Source organism: Apis laboriosa, unplaced genomic scaffold (genome assembly GCF_014066325.1).
Source record: "Apis laboriosa isolate Shangri-la unplaced genomic scaffold, ASM1406632v1 scaffold74_cov149, whole genome shotgun sequence".
Taxonomy (NCBI): domain Eukaryota; kingdom Metazoa; phylum Arthropoda; class Insecta; order Hymenoptera; family Apidae; genus Apis; species Apis laboriosa.
In genome coordinates this window covers 329388-355173 of record NW_025224330.1, presented here as the reverse complement: position 1 = coordinate 355173, position 25786 = coordinate 329388, and the positions used below count along the sequence as shown (strand labels likewise).

Here is a 25786-nt window from a genome sequence, read left to right as displayed (position 1 = left end):
CTCTCCACCCCGATTCTATTCATTCCTGTTACAATGCGTGCGTGTACGCACGCATATGATAAATATATTATGTTTACGCGCATACATACGTATGTATATATATATATATATATATATTTTTTTTCGAATCGTCAGTTCCTGAGTCCGAAAAAGAAAAAAGGGGGAGGGGAGGGAAAAAGGGGAAGAAAAATGGAAAAATGGGCGACCAAAGGTTTCTGAAAGGTTCTTTAGCTGGTCGGTTCCTTTTCAACCCTTCATCGACCCGTTCATTCGCGTTTGTTAACTCGTCGTTCATTACCGTTAACGAGAGGTTATCGCTTTTCAAAGCGTGGCTCAAGTGCATTGCGAGGATCTTTGCACGCATCGAAACGGCCGGTATGAAAAAAATCAAAAGTCTGTGTCGATATTGTGCCACATGCACAATAATAGCTGGTATTTTACTGTCTCTTCTTCTGTGAATTTTGAAAATACGTTCGTGAAAATCTGTCTACCTATTTTTTTTTTTTTTTATTTCTTTTGAAGAAATTGCACAAATTGATTCTTTCGCTTTAGAAATAATTTCATTAATTTCTAGTATTAATACGAATTAATACGTTACAACTATCAAACTAGATCGAATTTGATTTTACTTTTGAGATTTTATTAAAATTTATTTCTCCTTTAAATTTTGATTATTATTATTATTTATTGTTCTTTTTTTTTGTTGGATTTCATTACTTTGTACGTTCATGATGAATTTTACTTAATGATTCGATGTTTTCAAAATTTTCCATAATATCATTTGATTACCTTGTGTAAATTTTCACCGTTCACTCTTCTATTCACACTTCGTTTTTATTCCATTTTATTCGAATACAAATAAAAATGTAAATACTCACTCGAGAGAATGAGTGGATCTAGGATTTTCGATAAAAATTTCGATGAAAATCCTTTTTTTCTTCCGTAAACGGGGAAAAAGTAACCGGTAGACGCACCCTTCTCAAGCTCAAATTAATTTCCTCCGGGTCAATTGTTCGGCAAACTGCGTGGCAGCGGAAGCCGCGAGAGGATATCAAATTTCGAGAATATTTAATAAAACTTTTTATGGGATATTCGAATGCTCAACCTTGTAAAGTGTATATTCGTATAAATAGAATCTCTCTGGATCAGTGTAGCAGGGAGATGGCGGAAGTAGAGACGAGAGTAATTAAAAAAGCAATTTTTTCGAGACTAAAAAAAGAAAAGAGAAAAAGAAGAAAAAAAGAAGAAAAGAAAAAAAGAAAAAAAAAAATCTCTTTTATCAATCACTACCAATAGAAACAAAAATATTTTCTCGCGATGATTTTGTAAGAAGGACGAAGATGATCACTAAAAAAAAAAAAAAANAAAAAAAAAAAAAAAAAAAAAAAAAAACTTAAGATATGTTTTATCGAGACAAAAATATATATTCGTTATTTTTTTATTTTATGATAAAATAATCAAAAGTATACCACGTTGCGTGTACATCGAAAAAACGAAAGAATTTATAATTCATCCCGTTGACAATTATTTCCTAATAAAGTTGGATTAAAGACCACGTAGCAATAAAACAAACTTCCATTCCATAGGATCATCGATCCTATCGAGCGTTTAAACTAGAAATTAAGCTCATCCGCGAGCGCATTCGATATCCAATCGATCAGCCTCCCCCAATTTCGAATGCCACACCGTGAAAAAAATCGACGAAGGAAAGATGAACGAAGAGAGCAGTTTCGAATCATGTAGTTCCCCTCGTCGGTGCTCCACGTAAGCGTGGAGGAGCCTTTAGGCGAGCAGGCTTTAATCCGTATTAAATTAAATCGATTTTTGCTCAGCATCGTAAAATAACAACGGTCGAAAAATAACAAAAAAAAAAAAAAGGAAAAAAATTACAAAAAAAGAAGAGAGAGAGAGAGAGAGAGAAGAGAAGAATGTATCCGTATCCGAGCTTTCGCTTATCGCTAATTAGCGAATACTGCCTGGATCTGGGATTATTTTCTCGCGATATACGTCGAACTTACCCTCTCTCCTGTTCCTCCTCCCTAGAGAAGGCATTTTCTCTCAAAAGTCATAGGAAAAACTCTTTCTTTCTTTTCTTTCTTTCTTATCAACAATCTACGTTAATTCGCTTCAACTTGTCAGATTAATTATTAATTTATCACGTTTAAAAATTTTTAATAATTTCACGCCTAACTTTACATTATTTTCCATTATATAAATATAAAACAAATTTTAAATTCATCACTTTTTTAATAATTTAATTAGCCCACTCATTTATTTACCCTTTTAATTTTTCCAAATCAAACCATCCTATGACCTTTGAGCAGGGGCGTATGTATATGTATATACTCACGATGCGTTCGTCAAAACGAAAATAAAATTGATGAAAACGCACGTAAAATGATGACAAAATTGATTAAATAACGGAAAAAAATCGAGAAGACTCGTAAGAAGAAGAGGAGACAAGGGTGAGACAGAGGGAGGAGGGGCAAGGATGCAAACGGATAGATGGAAAAATCGGTGCCAAACACACACAAACACACACATACACACACAATCTTTAGACGTTTTAAAACGAGGAAAGCGTATCAAAAGCGATGATTGTCGAAGGGAGGGCGCGAGAGCAAACCAGCCTCCGTGGGCATATGCGTATAAGAACGAGACGAAACATGGTAAATATCGAACACGCGGAACCCCCTGGTTCTCTGCTCTCGAGCGTTCGACGAGCCCCATGAGAATCAAACGAGGAAGAAGTGTGAAGGGAAGGGGAGGAGGGAAATGGTCGGTGGTGAAGTTTCATAGAAAATGATTATTACATCGGGGAGGAAGGTTCAACGTTGAACCCGATTTTAACACGATTATCTTTTCACTTAGCCGGCCCAACGTTTAGATTCGAGGATAGTTGGGATAATAGGGGGTGAGAAAGTGAACGACTTGAAACGAATTTATCTATGTGACGGATCTTTACTTTTTAAAGTCTCTTTTTTAGAAGTCTAAAGGAAAGATTTTTTCTTTGTCTCGAGGAGAAAAGAATCTGAAAAATCAATGTAGGTATCTATGCGTATATGTGCGAGAATTTTTTCCAGAATTTTTATTGCTTATTATTGCTGAACTGAGACGTGAAAAAGAAGATGGAGATTGGATTCTGTTCTTCGATTGAAAAATATTCGATGTGAAAAATATTTTTCTTTGGTATTATAATTAATAATTCGATAATGATTCCATCATCGGATAAATTTTTCGTTTCAAAAATTTACTTTTGCCGTTTACTTATTTGATTGCATCCTATACGACGAAAAAAGAAAAGAAAAGAAAAGAAAAGAAAAGAAAGAAAAAAATTATATTTTCAATATTTTTAATAACAAATAATAAAAAGAAAAAGTATCACACCTTTCGCATTCATCTCTCAGACGTATTTATATCCGTAGCCTAAGCTAATCGATCATTTTCTAATAAGCGATAAAACGATAACCGGAAGCGAAGATCAAACGAAGATTTAACAGGTTGTCGTGAATTATTCTATATGCAATACGTATACTCTTGAACAGAAAAAAAAAGAACACATCTATTACGATTACATGCATACATAAATATAAATATATATAAAAAAATAAAAAATGAATATATAAATATATTATTATATTACACATACTTTCGATACCTGTGTGTCCACGTTCTTATCGTATCCGTTTTTTTCGTAAGAATGCAACGCGTATATATATGCGTCTGTGTTTCCAAAAAAACACACCGGCATAATTATACACAATGATAATTGTTATTATCAAATACGTAATTATTATATATACATATATATATATTCTTATATATATACATGTGGATGTATATGCGTAAAAGCAAGCAAAGAATAATAATAATAATAATAACAATAATAATAATAATAATAATAGTAGTAATAACAAATATAGAAAAATAAAAAAAAGGGAAAACGGAATATAAAAGAGGATAAAAGAGGGGGGCAACAATAACAACAACAACAACAACAACAACAAAAACAACAAAGGGAAAGAAAAGAAGGAAAATAAAATTTAAATTTAAACGGATGTATATTCGATATTGCGAGGAGCAGAATTTTTTTTATTTTCCATCTCAGCCATTCGAGCCATTCCCATGACGACGGGAATCGTATCATCGACGAAGATTTACACGTGATTCTAGAGAATCACGTCCCAGCGTGCAAGTGTGCATACGAAGCACGGGGTATAAATGTAGCCGCAGCAATCAGACTCGATGTAATAATAATATCGACACACGGGCAAGTGGCGCGTACCGTGACCTTTGAACCAATGGCACGTGGCACCGACCTCCAGGTGCGGCCGCACTTGTTCGCGACATTACACGCCGATGCACCTGTCGACCGGTGCATCGAATATACATAGCGCGCGCACACGTTGAGCAGGTCAGGAACGTTCGAAACGTCATCGTTGGCCTATTAACACGTTCCGCGCGTTTCCATGCCCCCCTCCCCCAGATTTAACCCTATTTTCAAGTGAACAAGTTGAATGTTCTCAAGTGGTCCTCGAATTATTTTAATTTTAGTTTATTTTATTGGGAACAAATTTTTATGAACGGCGGTGTATTTTTTTTTTAATTATACATATACATATACGTTATGTAATTATATAATAATCTGTAGACACGCGTATTTATATTATTTTTTTTTTTTTTTTAATTTTTCAGAAATATTGAGATACTTGAGATAAAAGAGTAATTATTCCTTTTTGACCTCGATGTATATATATTCATATATATATATTCATTTCTCAAGAGGTTAATTCTAATTTAATTTAATTAATCCAATTTAACTTCTTTTTTTCGAACATGAATGTAACGTGACACGAATAAGTCAATTTATGAATTAATCACGTAAGGGATTTTAATTTTCCGAATAAACATTCTCTTTAATTAAGAAAAAATAACACTTAACAATTAAATTTCTAGAATTTAGTTTTTCTTTTCTCCTTCTAAAAATCCTATTTCTATTGAAAATAATTACGATAATCAATGGCTCGATACGACGCAGAACGTGTTAAGACCACGGTCATAATGCGACGGCAGAAAATTATTCGATCGGCTCATTTTTGCCGAGGAGAAAGATTTAACCTTGTTCTCGTTTGAAGTTTGAAAAAAAAAAAAGAAAAAAAGAAGAAGAAGAAGAAAATTTGACGTGGACGTGATTCGTGCGATATTCTATGTAACGTCGGTAAAATTGGAAAGTCGTTGGCATTTTATTCGGACTCGGTGGTTGATATTTTATTCGAAGTGGACGAAGCTGAAGTGATGCGTGCTTGCGAAATGGAATATTGAAATCGCTTTGTCGACGCTGTATTATTTTCGTTCGACGAATGAAATTTCCTTTCGTACTTATTCCTATTTTCGTTCCCACGTATTGATTTCTTTCTTTCTTTTTTTTTTTTTCTTTTTTTGCAACCGTATACAAGTTCGTGGAAAAAGAAGGAAATTTTTTAAATGAAAAAATATCGCGAAACGAAGTGTTATAGAAAAAAAAAAAAATACGAACGGGGTACGATTTTCTTTTCTTTTTACGTTTAATAATCCAAAATGAATGTCGCGAGAAAAAGGAAAAAGAATATACAGAAAAAGAAAGGAGTAATTTTTTTTTTTTTTTCCCCCTATATTACATTTAATATCCCGAAAACGAACACGCACGTTCTCCATTCAATAGCGTTGGGCTGTATGCGGTAACGCGATCGCCGATTGAATACACCCTCGCGATACGGCCTCGTTGCGAGCCGCATATACACGAAACGCATTTCATATGCTCTAGAATGGAAGTGCTCGAATAAACGTCCTTCCATTTCGAGGGTTCGATAGTAGAAGGCGGGTAGTAGAAAGATTGCTTTTGACGATCCTACGCTTCCAATTGTACGATCAATTTTTATTTATCGTCTCGTTGCTCGCCTTACCCCTTGTGCTTTGTCTTTGTATATAATATCTTTTTTATTTGTGTGCCATTGTTTGTTCACAAAAATACGATTCCTTTTTTTTTTTTTTTTTTTTTTTAAATTTATTTATAACCAAAAAACAAGCGAGTGGGAGGAGATTATAAATTGAATGGATTGCTCGAGATCTGCGGACAGAGACATAATTTTACCTTGTTTTAAGGGTAACGACGCTCGTATATTGCGAGCCTTAACGCACGAGAAATCTATTTTTGCAATATTATCACCATTGTACTCGGCATCTGGACGAAAAGAGGTACATTGTACACCAGGGGGGCGACGGAATCCCCACGGAGTGTCTTTCCGAGAGAACTGGATAGGGTATTCACCCTCATAGAGATCCTCGAGCAATGGATGTCTGAAAGACAGTCTTGAATACGTATTTTTAGTATCTCATTCTAATCAACGTGATTGAATATCATTATATCATTTTTTTTCAAATATAACCAAGTTATATCAAGCTCTTTTCATTTTTCAGTTTTTTTCTTTCATCTTTGCTTTTTCTGAGAATATCCTCCTTTTCTTCGCATCGAAGAATTTATTATCGTTACGTCTAAAATCTAAAAGGAAATGTAAATTATGATATCTAGACTAAAATCGCGTTTTAAAAATAACGATCGTATCTTCTTGAAATGTATTTTAAACAAGCATCACAAGTATACCAAGCTTTTCTCTATATATATATATATATATATTTTTTTACACAACACATCATTACTTGCAACGCACAACACTTACAAATATAATGAAGAATTCGATAAATTTCACGAAATATTTCCATTTTTTCATATAAAAATAATTAATTTAATACCTTTATTCCAACACGAGCGATAACAAAATCGATGCTCGGGAAATTCCATACGATATAAAAATAACCATCGTTTCGCAAAAAAAAATATCGAGATGTTTCCAGTTGTCAGGAGCCTGTTCGGGGAGGGGGGGAAGCGCGACCGGTAGAGGCAGGTCAGTTCCGGCGAGCAGCGCCCCTCTATCGATCATTTCCGGCCAACAGGAACAGCACTCGAATCACGTTACGCCCTTCGTTCAACCGATCGATCCTTTCGCGATACCTACGAAAGGAAAAAGGAAAAACGATCGATCCGTTCAATCGAGAACCCAGAAATCTCCTTGAAAACTTTCGCCCTACCCTTTTATCCATAAATTATTTCCGACGGATAATACCACCCTCGACCTTTGAAACGTCGAAATTGACGGAACGAGCCATAATTGCTCGAAATGTTTCCATCCGAGCGTCACGCGAGCGACGCTAATTCGACGCTTTCGTTCTCGTTCTCGAAGGGGATCGAGGCGTCTCGACGTCTGGACGCTGCTCGTCGTCCAACTTTGCTGCCCAACGTGCCTGCCTCTGATCGTCCAACGGGGATCCGAGTTGATCGATGAGCGAGACGTGGGTTCCACGAGACGGTTTGTCGCCGTCTCGTTAAAAAAGAAAAAAAAGAAAAAAAAAAAGATTGTTATTCGAACGAAGTAAGTGTAGGTATTTTTTTTCTTTTTTTTTTCTTTTCCTTTTTTCTTAGCGGAGCTAAGTGAAACGATGGCCAAGACGAGAGGAAAGACGCGGTGCGCGTATTCCTTGCAATTAAGCGTCAAAAAGTGCGGTGGATGGAAAAATGGAAACGAAACAAGTTGTGCGCGTATGGGTGAGAGAAAGAAAGAAGGAATGGGGATATGTAGAGAATGAGCGTGCGAGTGAGAGAGAAATGAAAGAGATGTAATACAGAGTTAATCCCAATCTATCAGGGTTTCGCGTATGTCTAACGATACGAGAGAGGATAAGATATAATAAATAAATAAAAAAAAAATATATATATATATAGATATATATGATTGAATGAATAAATTTAAAGAAATATATATGTATATATATATATACATACATATATACATACATACATACATACATACGCACCCACTTATATATGTATATATATTACAAGATATATTATATTAATAAATAATATCATATCTGATAAACGTGTGCTCGATACACGCCTTCCTCCTGTTTCTTCATTATCCCATGGAAAAGCTATGGAAGTTCGATGTACTGCCGCTGTAGTAAAAGTAATATCACTTGGGTTGGGCGTTATTTGTTGGGGGTTGCGAACGAGATTATAGTCCTTTAAGGGGTAACGAAGGGGAAGCAAACTTTGACCCGTAAGAAAATTTCATTTTTCTACTCTCTTCAATTTTCATTTCATTTCCGTTATTCTTTTTTTTTACGTGCAATTTTTATTTTGTACCGTCGAGATCCACCATATTTGTTCATTCCTGCATTGTTATTCGTAACTTTATCGAGGCCGTATCCATATAACACTATAGGGATAGAGAGCCGAGAAGTCGAGAACCACTGTTCGGGGTGCAACAAACTTGCCAGTCGGCAGGGTTGAAGCACCCGCCACGGTGGCTGCCACATTTCAACCGCGGAGAACCACTGGCTCGGCGGATTCGGTGCAACAAACGACCTGCCAGACAGCGAGGGTTGCAGGACGACCTAGGAGGGACGGTTGGAAGTACAGTGGAGGTAGCTTCGGAGGGACGAAGAGTGGCCGTCTCCATCCCTCTCTCGCCCGAATCTTTCCCTCCCTCCTGCGCCGCCATCCGTCTCTTTCACACCCTCTCCCTCTCTCTCTCTCTCTCTCCCTTCTTCCTCTTCTTCCTTCCACTCTCCCCTCTGCTACTCTTTCTTTTCCATTCTGCGTGCACCTCATCATCCTACTTCCTCTTCCTCCTTCCCTCTCTCTCTCTCCCACACCCCCTCTCGATTCTGCATTCGTGTGCCCATTGCCGTCGAATCTCTGTCTGGTCTGGCAGAGCGGAGGTTTCGTCGTCATGACAACGAACCCAGGAAACCCAGCCACTCTCTCACACCCTTCCTCCTATCTTCCCTCTCCCTCCCTCTTTCCACCTCCCCGCGATTACACCGATTCCCTCCTCCAACCCCCGTGTATCACCACCACAATCAGCGGCCGTCCTCCTATGTATCCACGCGCCCGTGTATCTGTATGTTTTTGCGTGTCTATCCCTTACGTATTGTATGCACGCCTACCACCTTGCCACCCGAATGCAAGAACGACGTCGGTGTTGCGAGCGCTGTGCGCGCGCGCGCTCAACTCTGCAGACTGCCGCCCGGTTCATCCACCTCCTCCACATCCTGCTCCCAGGCTGCTGCACCCCCGCCCAACCGAGTCTGGCGGAGGGTGGCCGGTGCACGCAACCCTGCGCCACGCCGGGTCGAATGTGCGTGCTCGAGGAACGAGACCTACGGTGTCTACCCGCTCCTCGCCCCGATGGAAATATCGAGCGCCCCGGCTGATCGGGGTGGAAAGGAAAAAGGAAAGGAAAGAGAGGAAGAGGGAGGAGAAAAAGGGAGAGGAAGAGGAACACGCTTCGAACGCTTCGAGGATCGAACCGCGATCGAAGTTCGTGGGTGGTGAGGTCGAGAATGAGGATGCTGTTACGCGAAGGTCGTGGATCGTGGCCGGTTGTTGACACTTTGTCAGGCTTCTTTTTTTCTTTTTTCAGTGCTAGAATCGTCTCGTTGTTCGGGGATGACGATGCTCGAGATAATTAAGGTATCGGTTAAGGATCGATTTTTGAGAAGGGAGGCTTCTTCCGTTCCTATTTTTCCTATTGTTTCGAAGATTTTTTTTTAACAATTTCGTTACGCGAGAAGATATTTCTCTGTCTTGATTAATAATGGCGTAGATACGTTTTCCTATTTTCACAAATTTTACATAAATATCGAGCAATAATTATTCGCAAATCGAATGGAACAACAATCCTCGTTAATCGATCCAACAATTTTCCAACTCCTTCCTCTCGAAATCATCTCGAAATCGATTACACCGGTAATAATACACCTTACACGGGTAATCCTCCCCGCTCGCAATTAAACTACAGAGCTACCCGCTCGCAAAGGATGGGGTGGATGGATGCAAATCACGTCTCCGTGAATTATATAATTTTCTGATCACCCGGCCCGGCCGGTTTCCCTGATCAGGCTCCGCGACATTCAACAAGGAGGGGAGGGTCCCTTAACAGATCCGCCGGAATCCACCCAACCTCCATCCATCCTCCACTCCTCCCTCAACCTGTTTACACACAGTCGCCAGTCTCGGTCGGTGGCGAGACCGGTAGGGGTAGATTCGGGCCATTGTTCGAGATCTTTCGGCCTTTTTATTTACGTTCCGCCGTTTTCGTCGCGCTGCCCATTGAAATAATCGCAGAAAACTTTCGCATTGTCCGCCCGCGACTCCCAGGACGACCCCTCCCCCCCACCGTGCGTCTCTTTCCGGCCGACGACCTCCTCCTCCCTCCATTGCTTCCTCCATTCACCGACCACCACCTCAGCGCGGTTCATCCACCTTCGCTCTCCGCGTTTATCCGCGTCGTGCTCCATGCATCCTCTCCCTCTCTCTCTCTCTCTCTCTCTCTCCGTCCCTGTCGGCGAGTGCCCTCTCGAAAAGAGGGTGGCTCCGTCCTATTTTGCGGATCCGCATCCGAAAACCGCAGTCGTTCGAGGGTAAGGGGAGGGAGAAAGGGTGAGGATGCAACCTTCTTCTCTTCTATCCATTCTTCTTCGCCCCTCCCTTCCCTCCTCCTCCGGCTATGTTTCTTCCAGCGGTACGATCCAGATATATGTGTGTATATATATATATATATATATATACATGTGTAACGCGTACACATGCGGGGCCAATCACCCGCTCTCTCTCTCTCTCTCTCTCTCTCTCTCTTTGTGGCCTCTCGGTTCTCATTGCTCGTTTGCATATGCCGGCTAGTATCGATCAGGGAATTAACGTACGGATCGTAGCAGCCGGGACCGGGATGTTATAATTCGATTATTGTTATTGTTTATGTACGGGTGGAAGGGGTGGAAGGGTGGCTGGGGGGAAAGGCTGCGTTTCGTAATCGGAAGGAGGAAGGAAGGAAGGAAGGAAGGAAGGAAGGAAGGAAGGAAGGAAGGAAGGTTTTCTGTTAGGTGAGCGTGCAGTAGGACGGAGCTTTATGCGGTAACAAAGAGAGAGAGAGAGAAAGAGCGGATCTTGGACGCCTGCCAACGAGCTATCCGCCCTGCACCCTGGGTTATTTTCGACAGTTTCTTTTTTTTTGTGATACGGTTTTAAGTAAGAAACCGCCCGTTTCTTTGCACGAGTCGATTTGTTGAGCGATTGATTTGACAAATTTGTTCACGAAGCTTTATTTGTAATGCTAATTATGATATTGGTTTATAAAATATGAAATTGAATGGGTTTGTTTAAAGGAAGAATTGAAGAAACTTATATGGTTTTTTTCTGAATAATTATTATTATTATTCGCAACGTGAGAGAAAAGGAAATCTAAGATGGTAAGTTTATTTCCAACTTTGCTCGTGACACGATTGTAAATAATTATATATAATTACGGTGTATTATACGCGAATTGCGAGTTGGGAAACGTTTGAACATTTTACCATTAAATCTTTATTACCGCGAAATAAAGCGAGACATACATAGGTAAACTTTCGTCTATAAATCATTGGTAATAGTTGGTAATTTTAAGTACATGATTTATTAAAAGTAAATTTGTAATATAATGTACGATTGTATATAAAAAAAAATAATTGGTACTTTATATTGATACGATATCAACGTGAACGTTATTCCATTATACATATTTTATATAATTATTTGATACATATTAAATTGATTTTAATTATTCATTAAAATATAATTCCAATATCCATTATCCTTACTCTAAATTACACTATAATGAGTTTCCAGTGATTCATTTACGAAAAATTAAAATTATCCCTTTATATACTTAATACCATATAATTTAAACATCCGTTGAAATTAAACAATTCTTTCATTTCATTCGTCCAATTGATCACTTTAAATAATTCGTCGCTTTAAAAATTTGGCATCGAATCCGACCACCCCATCAACGAACGCCTCAACAAATAAAAAGGAAGAAAAAAAAGAAAACTTAAAAAAATCCACAAACATAAATATTGCAAACGTGTTTAAAAATAGAACCCTGTATATTAATTCAACCCCCTCGAGGATGCGTTTCAGGCGTGTTTGGGATTAATTAAGCGCGCGTACGCTTACGGATGGAGATTAAAAAGGTAATCGCGACTCTGATTCAACGCCCACCACCGAAACCACCGTTGCACGCCGTCTGCGTTGCGCGATCGACATCCGGTGCGGTTAATTAACCGGAGAAAACTCGTGAAACGACCGATTGCCTCGATCAACGTTTGATCTTTTCGACTGGCCACGCCGCTCGTCCTCTTCCCCCGCTTTAACTTTAATTCTCGGCGATATTAATTGGCGAAGAAGTCTCGAAATACGAACTACGGGGGCGAATGGCCGCGAGCCAATCGAATTATCGTCGTCGATCGTTATTATTAAGTGGCGGGAGCATATTATATTCGTGCACATGGACACGATATAATTAATAATCGTCACTATCAAATTCGATCGATCGATTTAATCCACGCTCTTTATCGATCGCCTCCCTCTTTCCCTCCATCTTTCGATCGATTAATGAACATCGAGGGAGGTGTGTTTGTTGTGCACGCGTTCACGATAAAATCGATTTTCAATTATCGTAGTTAGCGGTTTCGACGGGGGAAGACGACGCCCCTATTTATTGGGGCTTTATTGTATAGGTTTTAATTTTTGTTTTCGCGTTCGAATGTTTCTCTCTCTCTCTCTCTCTCTCTCTCTCTCTGTTTTTGAAAAGTTTAATATCAGAAATTGAGCGAAAGGTTAATAATAAAAGATTGAACGTGGGAAACGCGAAAATGGCAAATGAAACACCCACGAAACGATTTCACGCGTCCTATGCCATGCAAAGCAGCCCCGCACGATCCCCTTAACGGGATCGAACGTGTTCTAATATTAACGGGAGTTATTCGGTTCATAGGCGGCCTGATTCTCCCTGATAGCGAGTTACACGCGTAACACTCGTAGGCGGCACGATCTCTCGCAAATATCTCGCGCGATACAATGATATTGTACGAGATGAACGCTCGCGGGACCAGTTGTCGATATTACGTCTGCGAGCGGGAACAAAGGAGACAGATATATACGCGTAAACTGGAATGCAGAGCGAGAGAGAGAGAGAGAGAGAGAGAGAGAGACGGGAGGCGAGAGAAAGAGAGACGAGGAAGGCGAGGAAGAGAGATGGCAGGGAACGGAGAGAGAGAAAAGCTGGTGGATGGAACGGAGTGGCCACCCAGTGTCAGTATCCAGGCATTCACTCGGCATCCCCTTTTGCATCCTCCTTTGCTGGCATCCCTGTTCCAGCTTCTGGTATGCTCCTCTTTCTCCTTGTGCAGCCATCGGCAACGTTAGTGCACAAACGCAAAAAAAAAAAAAAAAAAGAAAAAAGGTATTTTTATGAATGTTAAAATCGCTCGCCTTCTAATTAGGAAATTGCGACTTTTAAATGTTCTGAAAACCTCGCTCCCATTCATCGAAAATGTTACATTCACAATTTGAAAATACATTTGTAAGCAATAATTAAAAAATTGGAAATTTTTAATTATTTATTATTGCAGTGAATATTTTTTATCAGCGAGATTATTTCCAATTGCCCTACTAATTACAATAAAATATACAAAAAAATATTAACTCTTACTAGAAGCAAATACATTAGGCCAATAACACTTAATAATCTCACTCTGTTTATCTTTAATAATCAAATTCAAATTAATTTGTATTCATGAAGCCAAAAGATTTAAGATTTTATTTTACCTTATTATTTTTTTTCTATTGAAAATTAACTCCTTTTCCATTTGAATCATTACATTTAAGGGTACCTATGGCTGCATCACACCGAGGTACGACGACACCCTGATGTCGACGCGCTGTTCCAGGTGCAATATCGACCAACGCTCGTTCCAACGTTCGATCGCGACACCGGCGCACACCGAAGATTCGCGCCTCGCTGATCCATGCCGCGCAGTAACTTGAACGACGCCCGCTTGAGGAGAGACGATCGAGTAAATCAGCAATCGGGATCGAGTAAATCTTTGTCCTGCTCGGTGTAGAAACGTTGGAATCGCTGCTTGCTCGGCTTATAAATGGGGAAGTTTCCGTCGAAGAGTGATTGCTCCGAGGCGGGACGCGTTGGATTCTTTGCTTTGAATAATGGTTTTTCGGGTATCAGGAAAATATGATCCGAGAAGAGGTGGCATGGCAGAAAAATTCAAGCGACCAGAATTTTAGAATTTTTGGAACAATCTTTCCATGTTTTGTGTCATATATGTCGAGAAGAAGTGAAATTTTTTTTTTAGGAATTCCAAGAATTCGCAGAAATTTTTACCCAAATTTTCGATTTCATATATTAGGAGAATATAATTTGATGGCACGTGAAACATTTTCAAGAATCCAAAAGGAGAAGATTTTTCGTTTAAATTTTATTTATCAATCTGTTTTATTGTCGCCAATTATTCTTTGCAAATATTTCGTAAAATGAGATCAATTTGATTTACGTTATATAATAAAATAACGGGATTGGAATTTTGTTATTCTTCGTATATATTCGTATTTCCAATATATATTGCTTATCTTTTGATCAAATAGAACGAAGGAAAAGAAAAATTAACTCGAGTTTGTTCAAAAGGAAATACACAGACACACGTACACCAGTAAATTTGTAACTTATTGGGATCTACAAGATCCCTGCTACTTTGTTCAACTCTTAAGCTACTTCCGCCGCCACGCCAATAACAAAGCCATAGGTTCGCTGTTCCTAACTTCAAATTGACTTTCGAACTTTGAGTGGAAAATGAAACGTTTCTGCATTTCGAAAGCTCCCACTCGTGAAAACTTTCTCCTCTCCATTCAATAATCCCTTAACACAGAACGCTTCTCGATCATCCTTATTTATCAAACAATTGACGCGATATATACTAACACGTACCAAATAAAACAAACTCACGAAATTTCCACAAAATAATTTACCTTCTAAATACCTATTCAAATTTCTCTCGATAACCTATCCGAATTTCATTCTCATACAATTTACATTGATTCGATTAATAAAATAATTTTCTTAACCGATAACCATTTTCATCACGGCTGAAGATTAAAAAACAAACCTAACAATTACCTTATCATAGATCGATTAATTTCATTAATTCAACAAATCTTACCACAATCAAGAACACTCTCGAAGCAAAATGATTGCGTCAAGCAACGAGAGCAACGATATACGCCACGATCCCGTATCTTCGACATATCCCGTATAGCGTTTACACTCACTGCACAAAACCTTGAAAACATTTTTCAATCCGGCCGATGCATTAACATCGATATAACCTAATGCAACATTTACGACGAACCGATTTACAACCGATGTAATGCCAAGATTGTTGTATACGAAATCACCAACCAACCTCCTCCTCCTCCTCCTCCTCCTCCTCCTCCTTCCTCCCGTGAAATCGACGCGTAACATCGGCAACCGTGAAACTCGTACTCGAGCGAGGAGAGAATGCTTGTTCGATGTTGTTGCGCGGAACGTATTTACGATGAATCGAACGTCGCATCTGTCAGCGTGAAATATACTCGTGCCATTGCGTACAAGCAGTCGACAGGTGCTATAAACACGTTCCCTCTCCCCCCTCTCTCCCCACTGTTTGGTTCAGGTGCGATCGCCGTTTCCCTCGCGATCGCGTTCACCGTCAAAACCCGGAGATCGTACGCCGGATCCACCATCGAGAGAGCCACCATCTCCTCGCCTCGCCTCGCGCTTTGTTTTCGCGGTTCCCTTCCACGGCCAGTTCTCAGCCAGGAGATGATTTACGCTAATGCACCTGCCCCATAGTTCGACAGTATGGGACGTATGTGCCCACTGGGCGTAATCTACCATCCTTCTTGAACTCCTCGAACGATCCTTTGGTTTGGGGGATTTCGAAATTAATTTGCACCGAGAATCGGGCAACTTGTCCCCCGATCCCGAACTTTTTTTCTTTATTAATCCTGCAACGATTTATGGCGTATTTATGGGTATTTCGCCTGGCTCGAGCAAGGCGAATAGATTTGTTAATTTAAATGTAATAGAGGAGTCGAAATTGTATTGGATACGTATGAGAAAGTGGGGGCTTGACTCGAGGTATGTTGAAATTGTTTGATTCGTAGAAATGTATTGAAGATGTGTTCGAATTCGATTAAAATAAAGTAAAAAATTAAGATAAAGTAAATTGTAATTCGTGTTGATTAATAATAAGTTTTTTGAATTTTTATTTTCAAAATGAGTAAGATAAAATTGTTGTGCTACAAGAATGTTATTGTTAATAAGTTTCGTTAATAATCTTCGATTTTCTGTTCTGTATACATGTATTGAAAGATGGAATGGAATACCATGATTGGGTTCATCGCTTTTTGCCATGGTGGAACTTGTAGTAAATAGCAGGTAAATGGATTAAAGAAAGGACAGCGTATAGATGTTTGGATTAACGATAAAAATTAATCGTCACGACAGTCACGCGACTGTTTTTATCCGTTCCTTCGTGTTTTGTATCGCAAAACGATTGGTTCGAAAACCGATCGATACGGATTTTATTGTTTCACCGATATCGAAACAGGCTCGCCACGTTCCTTATGATTATTGTATTTGGAAGGGAATGCCGAATATTCCCTCGTGAAAGCATTATGAAACTTGGTTAAATATTTGAAAGTTCCTTATGCAACGTGGACAACTTATTAAACGAGCTAATTCAATTTCGTTAATAAAAATATATACGGTGAATACACTCCAAGTCTGAACGTTGAGAGTGGAATATTGCGAAAGTTGGAAGAGTTGTAAATCGAGAGTGCCAAAGTGAAAACTACGAAAAACAATAAACTCGAGCTACGATGAATTTTTTTAATCCATTATATCCTTTTACCTTTTGAATCTTTCGTTTCTCGATCAGATAATTTCAAATTATTTATTTTTATATTTCAATTAAGCAATCTTGGGAAAAATTTATCTCTCTTCTCATTTTTTCCTCTTTTTTTTAAGGAAGAAATAAATAAGTATTTCCAGATCGAGTTAAAAAATTTTCAAATTTCCCGCGCGACCGCCCTTCAAAGTTATCAAAGTTGGACCGTACAATAATAATTTCCAACCTATTCCAACTTCTTTCTTGCATTACAACAATGATTCGGCCCTGCAAGAACCTCTCTTAATTTATTTTTTACCCTATTTGCCAGGAATTTCAATCTCGTTCCATGGAGGATGGGTTAGTTAATTAGAAGGGGAAGTAAACATTGTTTGGAAAGTCGTAATTAGTTCCAGGGTTATTTCCAGAGACAAATGACAATTATTTCGATGAAGCAAACTTTCAGGAACCCTATCCCCCTCTCTTTCTCTCTTGGTTAATCGAAATACCAAAAATACTTTATTTTTACAAAGGAGGCGCACTAATGAAAAGGACGAGCAATTTTTTATATTAATAGCCTGCCAGGTCTATTTCACAAGTCAAGGAGGAAGAGCGTGGTTTGATTAAATTTCCAGGAGAGGAAACGTACAATAATTTCGAGAGAAGGAATCTCGAAGATACAAGGCCCACGTGTCCCATCCTTTGTCTATTTGCTCGTACATTAATTGCCATCGTTCAACCCCCTTTTCGCGCTATCAGCCGCGAAACGTGCGCGATTCCTTCACCCATACCGTCTTTTGATGGAGGAACACCAGAAAAATCGCGGAAATTTGCTGATAAATGATCGATAAATTCTATAATTTAACAATACGTGGGATGCGAATACTTTAATAATATTCGATTGTTTAAATTTTTGTTAAAAATAATCGAGAAAAACGTTTATGGAAACTTTTGCATGCGAGGTGGAAAAATAACAGGCCGTAAAGTAATGAATGTAACTATTGGTGAGATATTATATTATGCATGTAACTGTTACAATTAAACGGTATATCTTATCGCTTACAATTAATTGCAATTCGAAAAAATTAACTATTACTACGCAAATAAAATTATAATAATTGTATACATTATTTATTCCGCTTTATTATTTCATTAAATTAATTAAAATATCATTGCGATAATTGTGATTAGAGGATCGACTCTTTAGAAACGATGAATATTTCCAAAAAATTGATTCGAGGGTTCATGTAAACAAATCACAAGCGATTTAAGTTTACATTAGACGAAATACGACTAAGTAAGAACCGTCTATCTCTACCTGTCGCTTTATCCACAAACTTCAATCGCTTGTAACCAAAACAAACAAAACGAAAAATTCTGTATCCGTTTCGATTTCCAGAAATCGACTCTCTCAACCTAGTAACCTCCTGTATATATACACATTCTATATATAACGTTTCCCCACTCTTCACAAGACATTACAACCTATTCCCCACGGGTATTACACTCTTCCTCTACACGAGTGCACGGCCCGTTGAAAGCTCACCTTAGCCTTTGTGACACGAGATAAAAAGCCGGCTGAAAATCATGGATCTATCGAATCAAGCTTCCACAAGGCTTCCACGCGGAAGGCCAAGCCAAAGGCCTTTTCCCAACGCAACGCAGTGTCAAGAGCTGAAAGGTTTTTTGGATGGATGGAGAACGATCGAACCCCTTTCCAGGAAAAAAATAAAAGAAATTATTAATTTCATTTCGTCTTTGAAATTTTCCCTCGAAACGTTCTGCCCTTGGATCTCTCGCCTCTGAGGAAAGGGAGGGCAGAGAGAGAGTTTGAAACGCCAAGAGGGTGGCGCGATTCGCCTCGAAAGATGGCGAACGTTTGGCTAACCTTCGTGGTGGATGAAAGAATGGGCGAAGGGTTGGAATGTCGGACGCTCGGATACGGACTGTGGGAGGGGTGATTAATTACCAGGGTATGTAAATAAGAGTGAAAACGTGAAAAGAGGATAATTAATTCTGTAACGAAATGGAGTTTAACAGTTTAAGTTGGATGTAATAGCAGTAGGAAAAATGGAAGACGAATATTATTTTTCATTTTTTGATTTGTATGAGAAATTGTATTGTAAGACGAAAAATACAATCGATAAAAAGAGAAAATTTGAATATAAATTTACAAGTTGGAAAATTGTACTTTTACATTTCTTGGAAGAAAGATCATGATTGCAGGGTGATCGTGTTAAAGTAGATCGATACGAAGTTTGGAAATCATTATGATTTTGATACAGATTTTATCCTGTACAGTTATCAGGAAAAGATAAAAGATTCAAGGATTTGCCACATGGATATACACGTCATATACTTTCAACGATATAAAACGAGGATACTTGTGAAAGTAGAGAGAAGGGACGAGAAATGAACTGTGGATGTAGTTCTGAAGTTTGTTCCATGCTATTGCAATTGATGGGGATGAGAGCGTGTCAGGTGACTAGTCTGTCAAAATGACGGCTTTTGTAATGGAAAATCGGTTACTGTTGTCATTACTGCTGTCAGTTACTCTGTACTCTGGCTCTCATCCCCGTCACTACCAACAGCAAGGATGGAAAATAAACTTCACAACTACGCCCGCGTATCAATTCAAATTTCATCCCTGTAATTGTACTTGTTTTATAGCATACTTTTTCTAGAATTACTTAATATTTTAAGTAACTTAAATACTTTTCTTTTGTAATAATTCTATATATATATAATTATGAAAAAAATAAAAATCAGTCAAAGATTTTCAATTCGTGGTAAATGTGATGTTGATGGATTTACGTAGAGTATGATTTTTATGGATATTTGCAAAGATCGTGTGCATTTTACAGGTGGCACGAAAAATGAAAATGGAGCAGGCGTGAATTTAAATTTAACAAACGAATATCAATTAGTATGTTTGTACATCTGCGGTATTCACGGGTCTACGATTTTATTTCACCCCTGCAGCAATGCTTTCTGCGCCATAATCGACGAGAGACGACTCGTTAAACTATTAAACAATTTGTTAATCGTATGAGAAAGAATTATTACTGGATAGATTAAAACAAAGGCAGGGTTTATAATTAATAAAATTATAATGTTAAATCGAGGGTGTGATATTCCATTGAAGATTTTTATATTACATGGAAAACTTAAATTGGACTTGAATTTGAAAAAAAAAAAGTGATGATAATTTTCAAAGATGTATTTAAACAAATATTTGTTTGTTTAATAAATTTGTAAAAGAGGGATTATGAGTTTTTAATTTACTAGAATATTTATCACAGAAGTTAGAAATAATGGATTTTTGATTTATGATGAATCATGGTATCTACTTCATCTACCTCTTCTGAATTTGAATAACGCATTACTAGGTTAATATTATATCACGGAGTTAAGAAGCTACTTTTAGCTTACTTGTGAAATGGCTTTTAAAGAATTCTACTTTTATAAAAGCTTTAGTTTATAAAGTTTACGAAATGAATTTTAAAGAAATCCTAGATACAGTTTATAAAACTCGTGGCCTTCCGCGGGAAGAAGGATTCTATTTTAAATTTCAAAAATATCGCGTTGTGTTTTTGCAATTAAACACACCAACGACTCGCGTATTAATATTAATATCGGTAACTATATAATTCAAAAGCAACAATATCACGACTACATTTTTCAAAAGAATTTTTAAGATAACACGTTTGTTTCTATACCAAAAAAAAATTATAACCTTTATTTATTTATTATTATTTTTTTTTTAGAACATTACGTCAACTGATTCCTAACTTTTAAATAAACTTTCTCATCATCGACTTTTATAAGTTTCCAGACATAAATATAATATCTATGTATACTTTAAAAATACACGAAAGTATAAAAAATATATATATATATAACATCATACACGTAGAATAAACATTCGATGAATATTTGAAAAAAATCTTTACATTTATACTAACAATTGTTATCTATAATTCTTTGAATTATTCTTTAAATTCTTTCTCCCATTCTAATTAAAACAAATACATGTTCGTTACTTTTTATCGCACCTAAGTACACACCAAATATCCTCGTCCAACCCTCGTCGTCGAGAAGAGCAACGGGCGAGAGAAGAGAAAAGAAAAGAAAAAGAAAAGGAAAAAGAAAAGGAAAAAGGCGCAGATGTATGTATGTTGAACGCATTGGAGAAAGGGACACGTAAGAAAACAGCGGAGGGAAAACGGCGTGTGAAATAACGCCGGTCGGCTGCACGAAGGGTTGTGGAAAGAGCAGGGGTACCCGTTGCACCCGATCGAGGGGTGGGGATAATAAGAAGCAGGTGGTGGCGCGTGCTCGTTTATACAGACGGTGCTCGTACGTGGGAGCTGTGGTGGGGCAAGAAGAAGGGTGCCAACGGAGACAGAAAGGAAAGGGGACAGGAAAGAGGGAGAAAGAGAGAGAGGTGGAAGAGGGAGACATGGTGGTCGGACGGGCAGGGAAGAAGAAAACGGCGGCTGAATTGTCCCATGATGTATTTTTTTTTTTTATTTTCGACGACGTCGAGAGTCGAGCCACGAGCCAATCCAACGTTCCACGTTTTCTTGCAACCACCATTTCTGATTTTCTCATCCGATCTGATAGTTTTGTTCCTTGTTTCCGGAATTGTTCTATTTTTTTTCTCTAGAGTTTCTTTTTGGGAATGAACGTCGTTTGTTAAAATTGTTCGGATGGATTTTGAAACTTTTACTTGTTTACAAGGTCGCGGACATAATATCGTTGACATAAAAATTGCTTAAGCCGTAAAAAAAAAACGAATTTTTCACGTACAGTTAACGTACAGGTGTCTAACATTAGCTGTTGAACATTTATGGGTAGAATGAAATGTGTGCACGCGTCGATAAATGTATGCCCAAGAATGTCGTTGAATAATGAAAAGCAGAAGCGTAAAAATGACGTGCGGCGCGTAGAATGATGCGAGGGAATTTAACGCGACACCTGCTTTCTACCCGCATGAGCATGGGCCCAACGCGTTGTTCCCATCGTCGAAAGAAAAAAACCTCACGACGCAACGTATCTTAAGAACATCGCCGCTCGAAGCAAGAAAATTAAACGAAGAACACCTCCAACACCTCCATCTACATCTACTCTAACGAGACTTCACGTCACGACTTTATCTCAATCTCGATCCAATTCTACATCGCGTCGATATATCCGTATAATCGTTCGAACAACGTGGAACGTAGAATCCCAATCCAATTCATTATCATATTAAAACGAGGAGACAAAAGGTTGGATCCGGAAGAGAGGAAGGTTTAAAAATTTCGACCTTCGGGCCTCGCCCAGGGGAATTCACCGTTTCTGGTATTCAAGAAAACGAGGAAGAATAGAAGATTACCACGCGTCAGTGGTGCCTCGTGCTGTCGAAGAAAAGCTACACTGTATAATAACAGTAATAAGAAAGAAAGAGAGAGAGAGGGGTGGCGCAAGAAGAAAAATGCAGCACCTGCCGTTGCAGCACCCGCATGCAGAAAGGTGCGCCCTCCTTCTAACGAGAGAGAGAGAGAGAGAGGATGATCCAGACGAAGGAAAGGAAAAAAGAGGAGGAGGGGAAGGAGTGGATAGGCGAATCCCTTTTCGATCCTCGAAACGGGTCCTCGACCGTCCAAAAAGGAACGAGGAGGAGCAGGTGTTGCGGCCGCCTGGCAGCTGCCTCCCACCTGGGACTCCACGATTCGACTCCTCGCCCCGTTTCCTCCTCGAGCATGCTCCCCCTCCTTCCCCCCCCCGTTTCTTGTTGTTGTTATTGTTGTTGTTGCTGGTAGTTCTGTTAACCTGCCAACGTGGCCGGTTCACGTGGGGATGTACACGCTGTACACACTCGAGAGACGTGGCGTTTAAGCCACGTTTGCGCAAACCTTGTAATTCGGCCGCCACCTGGCTGATGTCTGGTGGCCCAGCCATCGTCCCCCAGCCAACTCTGATCACGCACGCGAAATTTCTTTCGGCCGTACGAGTCGGGAGCGCAGCACGCGCGCCCGAATTTGCTCGATGGACAGCTCGAGGCACGTGTTTAGAGGGAATCGGGGAAGGGGATGCGCGAAAAGGAAAGGGGGTCGTTTCGGGGGTGAGACAAGGCGTGATTGGAAGGAAGGTGATCATTTTTGTATCGAGGGTTGTTGTGCAAGTTGTTGTTAGATCGATGTTTATGAATGTTGCTTGCTTCGAAATAGGATTTTTTAAAGTTTTTATAGATCGAAGATATGGATTTTAGTGAATGGGGAAGGGGAACGTATATATAAATAAATATATAAATAAATCGACGCCATTTTCACGCACGAACGTTGCAACGTTGTTAAGAAATGTTACGCGTGATGAAACGCGTGAAATTCGAATTTGATTCGCGTCCCGTGGCTTCGAAAAATCAACGAACGAGACCTTCCTTCTTTTTTCTTTTCTTTTCGACGACGAAAATTTTCGAAGAAGTTGCAACGCGAAGCTGAAATTTTAATTTGATTTTCAGAATGCATTCTAATGGGCGTATTCGTCTTCTTTCTTTTCATCGAAACGACTGATATAATGAGTTATAGGTCACTCAATAGTGATCAAGCTAATTTCTGTCAGCTAAAAAAATTGGCGAGTCGCGTCGATGATCAAATTATTTCGAATTATACGATATTTAATTTAAAAATTTTTTTTCAGATATAATCTCGAGCATTTAAATCTGATTTTTATGAAAACGAGTGCTTATTCTCTTAATTATCCTAAGAGAATTTGTTTATGGAAATGGAATAATATATGGAAATTTATATGGAGATGGTTACACGAAGATACGGAAATGTATATCCTTTTATGTTGATTCCGACATAATATTTAAAAAACTAATTATTATGCAAAACAAAAAATTAAATAAATTATACATTACACACAACTTCTAATATTTCATTTACTCATTATAAACTACATAGATATCTTATTTTTTATTTTCCAAACTAATTAGAGTACTTGACAGTCATTATTATTTTCTTACTATTAAAATTGCAGACTTGCTGTAAAAATGAGGAAGAAGAAGAAGAGGAAGAAGAAAAAGAAGAATCCTCTACGTAGTAACAACCTTCAAACAATTCAAGGTCCTCCAAGGAAACAACGACTCTACTTGATTGTCAAAGTTATACAGTTTTTCTGCACGCGTTTTGCAAATAAAGTAACAAAAACACGTAGACACCGTACTTCTTCCAAATTACTTCTTTTCCCTAGTCAATTCCCTTCTAGTGAAATATTCTTTAAAAGTATCCATACGTACGCGGTCAACCCATTTCTCTCCCCTTGCAATGCCATGAAAACAGAAGAAACATATACTTCATTTAAATAACAAACGGAAGAAAAGAAAAGAAAAGAAGAGCAAAGAAAAGGGGAAAAAAGACAGGGAACAAAAGATGAAAAGAAAAGTGAAGCACGAGAAGTCGTACTTCGAAACAATAAAATTTCTTTTAGCGCCAAAAGATCCAAAGGTCCAAGACGGATTCTATGTGATAAAATGTAAAACTATTCGAGACGTCCCATATATCCATATATGGCGCATTTAAATATTTGCCACTGCTATTTCACCCCCTCCGCGTCATCCCCCTCCCCCCGCCTTCCTTCCTCGTCCACTGCGAGAGAGACGAGCTTTCTCCATGGTAAACGAGATCCTGTCGTTCGCAAAAACCTTGTTGCACGACATCGCGGAACAATGAATGAGGAAAAACCGTTTTCAACCGTTACGATGCATTTTCATCTTGCCGCGATACATTTTTCATCGGCGTTATCGCCTCGAAAATCCTGCGCGCCCCCTTGTTGTTGACGCGTCGTAGCCTCGCTTAGGCGGAAAAACGTGGCCGCCACCCATCCCCCTCACGAGAAGTTCGACCGATGCGCGGTACACGACCACGCGGGTTCACCGTACTCCCATTTGCACCGTCGTCCATAAAACTGATGGAATCCCGCGATCAGGACACCACCCCACACCGTTCGAACAAACGTTGTGCGTGTGCATCGAAAGATGACGATTAATCCCTGCGCTCGAAGCTAACGTATTCGCGTTCCCCACGTGCCCGGCAGTATTGATTCCCTCTGGTCTGGTCAATGAAATCGAGCCACGCATTTCACGCCACTACCGAACGCGCCTCTTAACCCTCTCGTTTCTATGAGCGTTATGAGAAAACTTTCTTATGGAATAATTTACTCGTGGATTTTATAGATATTTTAAATATCAAAGATCGTTAAAATAATAATTAATCTCGTAGAATTTAATTTGACTTTGGTTCCTCGTGTTAATAGGATTAAACGGGGGATTTAATTTAAATTGGAATATTTCAAAGAAGAAAAACATACGAATGGAATAAAAGTAAAATTAGATTTTATCTAATAAAAAGAGAAAACGCGTGCGCGAATTGCAGAATTTTCTTCAGACGAAAGAAGAATTTGAAACCTTTCCAAGACGAGTTTTCTATCTGTAGCCAACGCAATATTATTAACGTCAATGAATCCCCGTTGTAACCGAAGCCAGTTACAACAGATTTCGAAACCTATTTCCAGGAGAGGTCAACGCATACCCGGAAGTTTCTTACGCAGTTCTTAACGCTGCAACACGATCCTAACCTCAAATACACTCGCCTTAACAGGTAGCCATTTAGATAGAGAATCTCTCTCTCTCTCTCTCTCTCTCTCCACGCGCGATCCAATGTGTACAATACTTTAAAACCCGTCGTACAAATTTCCAATCAACGACTTATAACCACACCGATCGAAAAATTTTCTCCTCTCGACTTTTTATCCATTCACGCGATATTCACGTACAAGGAAGGACGCTCTCTTACGATGGAAGAAGAAGAAGAAGAAGAAGAAAAAAAAGAAGGAATATATCCGCATCGAAGGAACGAACGAAGCTAAATATGCATACACGTGG

At 38.8% G+C, this 25786-nt stretch overlaps 1 protein-coding gene across 1 annotated transcript in view; it reads left to right on the top strand.

The window, feature by feature from the left end:
- The window catches only part of LOC122719313 (RNA-binding protein MEX3B-like), a 114249-nt gene extending 90245 nt beyond the window's left edge, over nt 1-24004 (top strand). The window contains exon 2 of the mRNA XM_043945023.1: nt 23884-24004. Coding sequence (XP_043800958.1) covers nt 23884-23894 — 11 coding nt within the window. The 3' untranslated portion in view covers nt 23895-24004. The remainder of the gene's footprint in view (nt 1-23883) is intronic.
- Nucleotides 24005-25786: the final 1782 nt, after the last annotated feature.